Source organism: Pithys albifrons, chromosome 10 (genome assembly GCF_047495875.1).
Source record: "Pithys albifrons albifrons isolate INPA30051 chromosome 10, PitAlb_v1, whole genome shotgun sequence".
Taxonomy (NCBI): Eukaryota; Metazoa; Chordata; class Aves; order Passeriformes; family Thamnophilidae; genus Pithys; species Pithys albifrons.
In genome coordinates, this window is record NC_092467.1 from 5834132 (window position 1) to 5846677 (window position 12546).

General features: G+C 51.8%; 1 protein-coding gene across 2 annotated transcripts in view; it reads left to right on the forward strand.

Moving 5' to 3' along the window:
* Nucleotides 1–12546, forward strand: part of PAPPA2 (pappalysin 2) — a 94486-nt gene extending 81940 nt beyond the window's left edge. For both annotated transcript variants that reach the window (XM_071565580.1, XM_071565581.1), the window contains exons 21-22: nucleotides 7195–7293; nucleotides 9878–12546. In XM_071565580.1, coding sequence (XP_071421681.1) covers nucleotides 7195–7293; nucleotides 9878–9952 — 174 coding nt within the window. In that variant the 3' untranslated portion in view covers nucleotides 9953–12546. The remainder of the gene's footprint in view (nucleotides 1–7194; nucleotides 7294–9877) is intronic.

Here is a 12546-nt window from a genome sequence, read left to right on the forward strand (position 1 = left end):
CTGTTGGGTACATCATCACTATGCTTTTGGCATAGGCAGTCAGGGTGCTTAGTGTGGGATGTCAGCTCTGTAGTGGGATATAGCCTTCCAGGAGGAGCCCAAAGAAATCTGTTTCTCTTCCAAAAATCTCAGATCAGGCACGCTTTTCCTAAAGAGTGAGAAGATCTCTATCCCCTGCACACTTAGAGAGTGTGATTGCAGAAGCCTCATTTTCTTAAGAGACAAAGCAGAGGGAAATAAAATGACTGTACACCAGCACAGTGCAAGGACTGGGGTGTCCCTCCCCTACCTGCATGGACAGGCTCACAGGACCCCAAAAGATGGGGGTCTGGTATGGGTACGACTACAGCATCCAGTCACATGGAGCTCCAGAGAGGTGGGAGCAGCCTCAGCTTCCCTAAGCCACGTTGTGCCAGCAGCCCTGCACTTGGAATGCCCTGACCCTGACCTACAGCTGCTTCTCTGCCCTCCCCAGCTCAGGTGCCATCCCTCCATTCCCTTCTCTGTCCCACTTTCCCCTCTCCTGGCAGTCACAGTCATGCAGACGGTGATGCAGAGAGAGTGGAAAACCACTGAAAGCACCCGCTGAAATAAAAATCAATGAGTCGTTTCTGATAATAAACAAACATCCCCAAGCATAGCCCAGCCAACTGCTCTTCCAACACGAATATTCATTCCCCTTCAGTCCTTCAGCCCTCGTACATTGTTTTTCTTTCTGTTTAAGATCTGTAACAAGAACTTGGCAGAAACCAGATACAAGTGGGTCAGGAGGCCCTTGTGGTTTTCAGGGCTTGTTTTCCATAACCCATTCTATCCTGCAACATATTTTGCACAAATGGCTTGGCAGGAGATCTGATCCATGTAGAAGTGAGGTGCTGGGGGCAGGATGGCAGGCTGGTGCTGGTGGCCTCTGGTGTGTGCAGCAGTGTCCTTGGGAATGGTGAGCTCTGGGGATTATATCTGGGAGCCACCATGCCTGCCAGGAGCACTATTCGCACACAGCATCTTCCTCTGCTCCCCTCTGCCTGTTCTTCCCTGCTTCTGTTTTTCTTCTCCTGTTAGCACTGAGATCAGGGTATAAAAAAGACAAGGCTGAGGACCTCGCTGTGAATGCATCCTGGACATGGATGTTTTTAATGGAAGCAAAGACCTGCTCTGCTGTGATTTTTATCTACTCCAGCTTTCCATCTCCTCCTTCCCTCTTTTCCATGGACTGTGTACAGCCCTTTCCCCATGGCTGTCAGCTGACACAGGAGGTCCCTGAGAAGCACAGTGTAGAGCAAGACAGATAAAGAAATGCATCCCATTCAGTAGCCAAAGTGGCCCATGCTCACTTCTGCAGCAGAAACGTGCCCGAGCCAAATGCTCGCCTGGGACACAGAAACACTTTCAGACACCATGAAGGCAAAACCTGCTCCCCCAGTATGGCCATCTACAGCTGCCTTCAGGCTGGAGACCACGAGCAGCCTGAACTCTGCTCCATGTCGCCCTTCAGACACCAATCCTGTCCAACATCAACCCACACTGATTCAAACAGGGCCCGGCTGTTTGCAGGAAACCTGAGTACAAGGGATCCTTGTCCTGAAGAGCACCTGGAGCTCCACACCAGGACTGCTGGGAGCTGGGCATGGCAGCACCAGAGATGGCACAGGGGCTGAAACCAAATAGCAGGATGCTGCCTTGCAGCCCATCAGCCCTCCCTTGAAGTGTTCCTTCAGGTATGTGGAGTATGTCCTCAAGCAACAAGCCTCTTTCTTCAGTCAGCCTGGGGGAGAAGGATGTCAGGGCTGGAGCAGATGTTCCTGGAGACCTGAGGTGTGATGAAAGCCATTTGCATGCTAAGCTGATGAGTGGTTCAGGGATCCCAGCAAGCACAGAAGCGACTGAAATTTCTCTATTTCGCTTTCTGGCTGTGTCTGAGGTGGTAGGGCAGGTCCATGATGTCCAACCAGCCATCCTACAGGCATGTGCCTCCAAGGGACATCTGCCATGGTTCAAAAGATGTGGAGGGACAGGTCAGAGGACAGAAACTGGAAGACACAGAAGTGGGAAATGAAGACCTAGGTCTGTAGGATTTTGTTTGTCTTTTTTCCAGACCACTTGGTCTCAGGGGCCTCTTCCCAAATGTCTAGAGTTCTCTTCCTATGAGTGATTCTCACTCTGCCTCCATCTCTGCAATGGGCCAGGTAGAGCTTGCTCACTGCTCAGGGTAGCTCAGGGCAGGGAGGCATCCCAAAAAACCTTCTGAGCAGAAGCCGGCCCTGTTCCCTCTCTGTCCCTCCCTGTGTTTTTCAGAGCTGATTTCCTCCTTGCGTGCTGGAGAGCCTCAGGAAGGAAAGAGGGAAAGTGAATGTGCTTGGGGTGTCAAGGCGGGGGGAGAAAAAAATAAAAGACACACTGCAACAGAGAGAGGGCCAAGAAAAATATTTAATCCAAACAATGAACATTGTCATTTCCTCCCACAGTCTGCATTCCCAGTCAACTTCCTTGGGCAAGCAGGGGGAGCCAAGAATGGCCGGGCTCTCTGCCTCACCAGCGTGAGTGTGTGCAAGGAGAGGGATGGGTCCTGGGGACACGGTGCTAATGGCATCACTTTAACCAGCTCCTGTCACAGCTGTGGCCTTGGGGACTGACACCAGCCCCAGTTTTCTGTAGGGGAGCAGTGCTTTGGAGGGATGTTGGGCCAGGGATGGGAGGGGAAATTTGCAGAGACCCAAGTTGGGGTGGTGGATGTATTGGTGCTTTAAGGGAACCAGACGTTTGACAAGGTTTTGGGCAATCTTCAAGTCCTCCCAGGGACCTTCCAGAGCTTTTGGAAAGGTCTTGGCTAGTGGTTGAGGAGGGGAGGAAGGGAAGGCATCCAGCGGGGAGAAGCTGCCCTCTGCCTCTTCCCAGCCAAAGGCTGCTGCAGCCTCTCCATGCTTTCCTTTCCCCACATCCCTGCCTGCTCCTCCCTGCCACAGGCAGCCCCCTGCACCTGGGAGGTGGCTTCTCTTGCACATCTCAGGCCCATGGAGCCCTCTCCAGCCTTGGCACAACCTCAGTTTTGTGTCCTGTGTTTCTGTGAACCTGGTTTGGGCTGACTTGCCCCTGCCACCAAAGGGTTGGGGGTTCCAGCTGATCTTCCCACCACTAATGACTCATCCATCACAAGGCAGAATTAACAGCAGTGAAGCTGATGCACAAGGTGTGGGTCTGAGGGCAGTGGCAGCTTTTCCAGGGCTGGTCCCTGCCTGTCTCCCCTGTGGAATGGTGGTTCCCCTCTTCCTCTGGGGCTGCCTTGAAAGGGACAGCTGAGGAGGATGAAGACACCTGCACCTCCTCAGCTGCAGGGACACACGTGGTTCTGTCAGCATGCAAAGGGTCTGAGCCTGATGCCCAGAATGCCAATTCCCAAAAGGAGGAATGAAAGGACAGCAAAATCCATGCTGACTTAGAAGCTACATGAAAGCAAACTATGCACCCTCAGCACAGTCACAAAGCCCAGGACCAGGCTGGGAGAAAACATTTTGCTTCTTAAGGCTGGACTTGATTCCCTGAAACTGGGAGCTGGGCCTTCAGTGGCTGTGGACAGAAAGAAATGACAAACACTTCCCATCTCAGTGGCAGAGCAGAGGAGTCTTTCAGCTCTTTGGTTACACATCTGGCCAGGTGAACGCTGAATTTTTTTTTTCTTTTTTCCACCTGCCTCTGAAGCACCTGGAATGGGCAGTGGCCAAAATCAAGGTGCTGAGCCTTCAGGTCTGCTCAACCTGAGCAAAACCTGCATTCCTGGGAAATAATGTTTATCAAACATCTGTGATAGAGCACCAAAATATGTATGACACTGATGGCATCTGTGATTTATTCTGCATGATCCATCTTTCACTCACCCGTCGCACCCTTTACCCTTCACACTGAATCAACGTACACATAAGGTGGGTTGGAAGAAGAGTGCCTGGACCCTGCCTGCCTCCCTGATGGCACTGAGGACTCCCCTCTCAGAACAGCAGCCCTGGGGAAGGAGCGAGCCCAGGGACTCTGCAAGCACTGTGGAAAAATACTGTGCACAGACACTGCTCTCTGCGTAGCAGCCTTGAGAGAAAGAGCACCACTGAGCCCTCCGAGAGTTCTGCCTGAGATGCATCAGGGTGTAACCAGTCCTTTCTCACATCCCTCCTTTGCCTGCATTACTTTTCCCTCTTTTATTTCCTTTTAATTGTTTCTCCTTTCATTCGTGCCTGCTGCCGCCTTTGAGAGCCCGTGGTTTTTTAGGCTGTTTAAATTGCCAAGCCCTTGATTGGTGGTGACTATTTTGGTGCCGGCAGTGCCAGGTTCTGCACCTCCACGTGCTGCCACTTGCCCTGCTGAGGGTGCTGTCTGAGCAAACAAGGAGAGGGCTGGTGGGAGATGGGCTGACGCAGCCCGGCTGCCTCGGTGCCGCTCAGCCTGGCCCAGCAGTGCCGTCACTTAACGCAGAGCGGTTGCAGCAATTACCTTATTCATTTTTTCCCCATCTATAAGAGATATTTCAACCAGCCCTTCCCCCTCCCTGTGCTGGATGATACACATTCTGGCAGCTGAGATGCATTTGGCCATTTCCCTGGATCACATCCAGGCTGGTGCAGTTGGGCATTGGTGTTTTCCTTTGTCCTGCCAGCATCTTAAAACATCATCAGGTGTTTCTGTGAGTCACCGACCTGGGCAGGCCTCCCTTTCTCCCACCCCTGCCACTGATCTCTGTGGAGCCATACATCTCAAGCACAGGGTGAACAGAGCCTCTATGGATTTTCCTCTCTAAGATCACCTGCTCTTAGTACATGGCATTGCCCATGTCCTCCCTTGCTGGGACTTCTGCAAGGCCAAAATGATGTTATGTCTCCTGTGCCCTTGAGGACGACCCATCAGCACTTTTACTTTGCTCTTTCTGCTTGCAAAGATGAAACCACTTGAGATCCTCAACAAGGCAAAGGCACAGGAGTCACTGTGTTCTCCAAACACCAGGCAAGGAGCAGCGACAGCAGTCCCCAGACCCTGTGCCTGGCTCTCTTAAGCCTCAAGTCCAATTAGTCATTTTCTATTTTCCCCTCATATGTTTTTCCAGTGTAATTTGGAGCACGAGTTGTTAAGTTTCCCCAACAAGTGTTGCCATAGGAGCCTGTATTTGTTTAGGGTGGGGTACAGGCTCCTGTGGGTTGAGAGGAGGGGGCAGTTAGTCCTAATAGGTGTAGAGAGAGACCAAGAGCCACTCTTCCCCATCCTGTCCCCGTCTCTGTCCTCCCCCCACCTTGCACACAAGATCTGGAAATCATTTCAGACCTGTGCAGCCGGGATGGGCAAACCTCCCCATAATTGTATGGAAACTACCGAAGTGCCGGGTGTTGTTTTGCCAGTGAGTCATGACATATGGAGCAAAGCTCAAGGAAAAACTCCACCGTGTGGAAGGCTGCAAAAGCAAATCACACCCAGAAGGACTTTGCCCTGCCAGCGGCCTTGGCTGGTCCCCTGCCTGCATCCCAGCACCCTCCAGCCCTGACATCCCTGCCCTGGCCCTCACGGTGCTCAAAGCTGCCTCGAGCATCAGAGACCTTCTCTGATCACCATCATGTAAAACCCACCTGATGCTTTTCCATGGGAGTGTTAACCCTGCTGCCTTGGTGAAATTGCACCCTGGCCTCCTCTGGACATGGTTTGTGACAGCAATGATGGGAGTCAGATACCTTCTTGTTTCTGAGTGAGCTGCCTGACCTGGCTATGCCTGCATTTCCCAGCTGCAGGAAGGTGTGCTCTTCCTTCTGCTCTTCCAAGATCTTCCAGGTGAACGCAATCTCTCTGTGGATACCTGGGTTTGGCCTGGGGTCTGTGGCACTGACAGCAGAGACCAGACTTGGTGGTTTGCCATAATTCCTGCTGCTACTTCCTAAAGTTGAGCCTAGCCTGCATTGAGCCCATTTCTGTTCCTTGTGAGTCACAAGGACAAAAGGTCACATTGGCTCCCTGTTTTTGGCGTGGCTTTTTTGTGTGAATTATTGTTATAATCACTAGTTCCACATATTGGCTTTGGCACAGTGGATGGGGGGCAATCATGGTGCAGTGACTTTTTTCAGCTGGCTATCATTGAGTTTAGGGGTGCCACAGGTGAGTGTCCATCATCAAAGCCTGGGTCTGGGTATTTTCTGAAGCTTGTTGTCGTTTGATCCAATCAAATGTGTCAGTTGCTTCCATGAGCAATGGGGTGCCCAGGTTTCCACTGAGTCCTGTTCACTCTGGAGAAGTGAAGACTCTGGGGAGACCTTCCAGTACCTAAAAGGGCTCCAAGAGAGTGGGAGAGGGACTTTTGACAAGGGCATGGAGTGATAGGACAAGGAAAAATGGCTTTAAACTGATAGAGGGCAGGTTTAGTCTAGTATTAGGAAGAAATCCTTCCCTGTGAGGGTGGGCAGGCCCTGGCACAGGTGCCCAGAGAAGCTGCGGCTGTCCCATCCCTGTGAGTGTCCAAGGCCACGTTGGACAGGGCTTGGAGCAACCTAGGATAGAGGGAGGTGTCTCTGCCATGGCAGGGTGGTTGGAACTAGACAGTCTTTAAGGACCCTTCTGACCCAAACCATTCTGTGATTCCCTCATTCTAATGACAGCAGTCCTGGAGGTTGGCCATGGTTGCTGGGCCAGTAGCTACCATAACAGAGCCTGAAGCAGAAGAAGCAGCATTTCATTACTAATCACTCAGTTAATGAATGGCTTCTCCATTCAGCTACCTAGCTCAGCTGTTGCTTGGCAGTGCTGGTGAATATCTGTGACAAATAAAGCCCAGCTGTGGACCGTTCCTGAGCGAACAGTTCATTCCCATGCACTCCGTTGGTTGCACCCATCACACAGCGCAGTTTCTCGGCCATCATTGGCTGCTTCTCTGCCCCAGATGCTTGTTTCTGTTCTCTCATCAGATGACTCATGTAACTAAACAAAAATAAAATGGGTTTGTGAATGGCTGCTTGTGCCATTTAACATTTCTGACACAATTCCCTGATTCTCTAAGCTGCTGCCCTTGGTACAGCCCCGGCTCCATCCACACCAGCCAGGATAACTGGTGGCCTTTGGCTTTGAAGAGAGGGTTGTGTATTGCAGAAGGAGCCTTGGTGAGGACCTGGGATCTCTGCTTTTGTGGGCAGCCTTGTGCTTTTGACTAACCCTTTCACAAATCCTCATTTCCCTGCCTAGCCCTTCCAAGCAGACGGCTGGTGCGACACCATCAACAACCGGGCGTACTGCCAGTACGATGGGGGCGACTGCTGTGCCTCCACACTGTCCTCCAGGAAGGTAAGAGAGCACCTTCTGTGGTGTTGGCCAGGATTTGGGACTGAGGGGTGACTGCTAGTTCTGTTCCTTGGCTTTGCTGGCTGTGGAACTGAGCCTGCAGTGCAATTCTCCCATGAAAGGAGAACAAGCCCATGATTATAAACCAAAGCCAGCTGAAGCTCATAGACATCATCCCACTGATTAAGAGTGGGGTTTGGACTCGGGCCAGAGTGATTGAAACCTCAGCCCAGCTCCTGCTGAGATTCACAGGATTCCCTCTGGTTTTGGGAAAGGAGTCCCAAAGAAATGACTTCCATAGGATGCAGTGCTAGACATGGTGAGTCCAAATCACCTTGTCATGTAACTGAGCTCTCTCAGGGGATTTTAGGTATGGTCCACTGGTGTCTACTATGGGCTGTTCCCTTCTCTCTTCTGGGGAGGAAAGAGGGAGGAATAGTGTAGAAGGAGCAACTTTGGCGTTGGGATTGTACAGACCCTTTTTTGTCTCCCATCACAACCTTCTCTCCCACCTAACTTGCTATCCAGCGCTCACAGCCCATCCTTCTAATCATATCCAACAGCAAAACAAATCACAGGGCATGAAATAATTTCTCACTGCAAAAATATGTGAATTTGGATCTTCTCATCTTTGTTGTGGAGCTTGAATCATTTTTCCTTTCATCATGCGTACATACACAGAGAAAAGGAAAAATAAAATCCTGGGAAGATCCACTCGAGATAGGAAAGAAAACCATTTACACCCAAGTGATGAGTGAAATCCCCACAACAATATCATGACAACTCAGAGCAAGGCATGGCCAAAACAAAGGATGCGTTTGCAGTGGAAGGTGGGAGGATTTGGTCCTATGGCTCTCAGGAGACCCAGACCCAGCTTGCAACCCCCAAAGGTCTCAGGTCTTCCACTCAACAAGCCTCCAGCACATCTCTGTTAAGGCAGATGCAGGAATAGAGTTTAATCATCAAAAAAACCACACTCCAGCCCACCACTGACCCAGGCTGTGAAAAATCAAATATGTTTCCACAGTAAGAATAACTCCTGGCTCTGAGCCTGGTGTGCATAAAACCTCTGGAGGAAACTGTTTTCTCAGCTCCCATAACCCATGAACAGGCAACTGCCAGATGCTCAGTAGATGCCCTCCTTGCTCTCTCTGCTGCCACCAGCTAAGGTGACATAGTCATGCTTGGCCACATACAGTTGTTGCAGAGAAAGCAACGTGAAATGAGCCTCTCTGTCTGCATGGGATGTCTCAGAGCAGCACAGCTGGTGGGTGGCCCTGCATAAACACACTGCCTGCCCCACTGAAGGCTGTTCCTGCTCACAGAGCCTCCATCCTGCCTGGCTTTCCTTAAGCCACAATGCACAAGCACTGTATGCACCTACCCTGGCTTTGATATCGGGTAGTGTGGAGCTCAGCTTTGCAGAAGGGAGACTGGTTGAGTTCCTCCAAGAGCTGCAGAATGTTACTTTCATGCTTTGCTGAGCCAGGAGTAGCTTGAAAATCAGGTCCATGGGGTTTAGATGTGGACAGAGGGGGCTTTCTGCAGGGCCAAAAGTAAAACATAAATCTAGAGGTGCTTTACCACTGCCAGCCCTTGTCCAAATTTCTTACACCCACCTGGGGAGATTTCTTCCCAGGGTTTGACATTTGGGGTGCAAGATTCAAGCTGACCCTTGGCTGCAAAATTTTAAACACCAGTGACCAGTGACAGGACTAGAGGAAACAGCATGAAGCTGAGTCAGGGGAGGTTTAGGGTAAGTATCAGGTTTTTCGCCCAAAGGGTGGTTGGGCACTGGAACAGGCTCCTCAGGGAAGTGGTCACAGCACCAAGACTGGCAGAGTTCAAAAAGTGTTTGGACAAAGCTCTCAGGCACATGGTGGGATTGGAAGGAGCTGGAGTTGTTCAGCCTGGAGAAGAGGAGGCTCAGAGGTGACCTCAGCACTGTCTGGAACTCCCTAAGGGAAGTTCTGGCCAGGTGGGGGTTGGTCTCTTCTCCCAGGCACTCAGCAATAGGACAAGGGGGCACGATGGGCTCAAGCTCTGCCAGGGGAAATTGAAGCTGGAGAGCAGAAAAAACTTCTTTGCAGAGAGAGTGCTCAGGCATTGGAATGGGCTGCCCAGAGAGGGGGTGGATTCCCCATCCCTGGAGGTTTTTCAACTGAGCTTGGCCGTGGCACTGAGTGCCATGATCTGGTAAAGGGACTGGAGTTGGACCAAGGGTTGGACTTGATGATCTCAGAGGTCCTTTCCAACCCAATCCATTCTGTGATTCTATGATTGTTGGGGCTGTCCTGTGCAGGGTCAGGATTTGGGCTTGATAATTCTGATGGGTCTCTTCCAACCCAGCATATTCTATGATTCTATGAAACACAAGCTAAGCAAAAGGAAAATGAAACTCAGCCGAGGACAGGTTGTGTCAGAGCCCATTTCTCAGTGAACACAGACCCTGCCAGTCTCTGCAATGCCAACAACAAGGCACAGCCCACAGTGTCTGTCTGTCCATACGGGGGTGGAGAGGGTGCACAGGGGCACAGGGGATGGGTGTCTCAAGGCAGAGGCTCAGCTCTCGCTTTGGTCCCTCCAGGTGATCCCGTTTGCTGCTGACTGCGACCAGGACGAGTGCACGTGCCGTGACCCCGCGGCCGAGGAGAACCAGTAGCGGCACCAGGAGGGGCCTCTCTCGGTCAGGCGAGCGCCGGAGGAGCGAAGGGGCAGCACCGGGGCCGTGGGAACACGGCGGGATGCGAGGGGCAGGATGTGCACCGCGGAACCGGGCAGGGGGTGGCGGCTGGCACGGAGGGGAAGGGCCGAGGCCACCGAGGAGCCCAGCAGGGCAGGGCGGTCCCCTCCTCAACGCTGCTCCCTCCCGGACCCCCTCGAGGGGCTCAGCCAGGGGCCTGGTGCCGCCCCAGCCACACGCTGGGCTGGGGTCCACGCCGAGAGCCCAGGTGCTGCCATGGATGTCTGTCCTGGTGCAGCACCTGGGTGGCTGTCTTTGCTCTGGATTTTGTCACTATTCACCCCGCTCTGCTGTACAGGCTTCTTTTAGCAAGGTCGAGGTAGTTGTGATCTCTCTGCAAATATTTAAACTTAATTATATCTATATACATATATATAATATATATATAAATATATATTATATTTTCTTTGCTCTTGGTGAAGCTGAGATGTCACACACCCATGCTGCTGTGAAGTACAAACCGTTGGGAAAAGAGCAGGTCGGGGCGGGAGGAGCAGGGAATTTCCCCTTCCTTGCTGAGAGGGAGCTGGAAGGAATACAGAGAGAGAAGCCAAACACCCAGGCCATGCCAGGAGAGAGCTCCCCAAGCATGGAGGCTCCCACCTCAAGGTGATTTGGTCATCTTGCAGGCGCCAAGTTTTGCCCTTGGGATTTGCCAGTGCTTTGCCTTGCACTGCTTAGAGCCCTGGATCAGGATTCTGGGGTGGAGAAAAACACTGCTGTGCCATGGAATCATCCCAGTGAGCACAAAGGACTCAAAGGGCACCACAGGCATCCATCACACATTATTTCAGAGCCCTCTGGGAAGGGTTACGTGTCCATGAGGATCACTGCATGGTCAGCAGGAGCAAAGACTCACCACAGGCCCTCTCTGCTCCCCTGGCCACTGCACACTCGACTATCAAGGGATATAGTGGGCAGCCCAGAGTAGCTGTGTGATGCTCACATGAAGGATGATGAGGTGATCCTTCTTCTCTTTCCCCCATCTGAGTTTCAACAGTGTTGTCAGCAGTTCTCTGAGGAGACCAGACCCTGTCATGTAAGGAGAGACAGAACCCAAAAAGCCTGTCAGGAGACTTTGAGTATCATCTTTTCCCACTGATACTTTCCTCAGTAATATCATTATTATCTCTGTCCAAGCCCATCACAGGTGCTGACTTCCACAAGTTTCTTGCTCTTGTGGGCACCCAGTGAAAATATTCATATTCACCTGAAGCCCCAGAGAAGCCCAACAAGAAGCTTTGCCACCCCAGAACTGATTCCCAGAAGTTCAGCTTGGCAGCTGGGACTCAGCCCCAGAGAGGCAGCAATAGGGAAGGTGCCTGGCTCCAGCTGGCATTTCCACGGATGGTTTTGTGCTGTAGAGGCAGAGAAAAGGGACAGAAAGAGGAGAAGAGAGCGGAGAAAGGACCACAGAGTAGGAGCAGCTGCAGGCTGGGACCCCAGGCTGCCCGGCTGCATCCCCTGCATGGCCTGTGCAGTTGGAGACAGGCTCCAAGCCAGAGTTTGTCTGGTGAAGGAGTGGTGGAGAGAGGGTGACACGGTGTGGAGAGACCGGGGATTTTCAAGGCATCGTTTGGATTCCGCAGGATCTCCCCCATCGTTTTTTGTCAGGCATTTCCCACAGTTGTGCTTTACTGGAGGACAGAAGCAGGGGGCAGAGGCGCCTGGACATCCCACCAGCACCCAGGCAGAGGTGTCCTCCAAGCCCTTTGCTGACCTCAAGTGCCCCTCTCTGCCCTGGTTTAGGCAGAAACTTGAGGAGAGGTGGGGGCCAGTGGGTGCCATGTCCTTTTGTAGCAGGACACACTGACATTTCTGTTCCCATCATACACAAGTGACCTCAGGGTTTTCACCCAAAATATATGTCAGTTGGGCAGATAGTGGCAATTTTTTGTCAAATAACCCCTTTTCAATAAAACATACAAGATAAGCCAAGAAAATTTAAATAAAAGTTGGCTCAACATCCCCAGGAGGTGCAGCTTGGGCAGCCTGCACAGCTCCACCAGTGCAGGGAAGGGGAGACCCAGGGGTCCTGACAGAGGTGGAGTGGGGGGTCCCAGCAGTCCCCCACAGGTTGGGACATGGTATGAGGGTGACACACAGAGAGAGGATTTCAAGTCCCAGTATCTTGCCATGCCAGACCCCTCCCTGCCTGGTGGCAGCATTACCTGGAGTCTTACGTGTTTAGATGCCAAATTTCTACCCTTTTGGCGTGAAAATTCTGGTCTTGTTCCTGCTCACCTGTGTGTGCAGGGAAGGGACTGTGCCTGATGGACAGGGGAGCCGAGGAGGTGGGACCAGGGGCACTGGCTTGGCCGATAGACATTTGTGCTTCTCATGACCAGACAGCTTCTACGTACCGAAATATTGTTCTTCTATAGCGACACTGAGTGGTTTTTGTCCCCTTTAGGGTTTTATTCACAACGGAGGCTGCTGCTATTTTTATTTTTTTGTATTTGATAATTATTTTTTATAAAAATCTATGAAAAATAAATAATCTTCTCATCCTC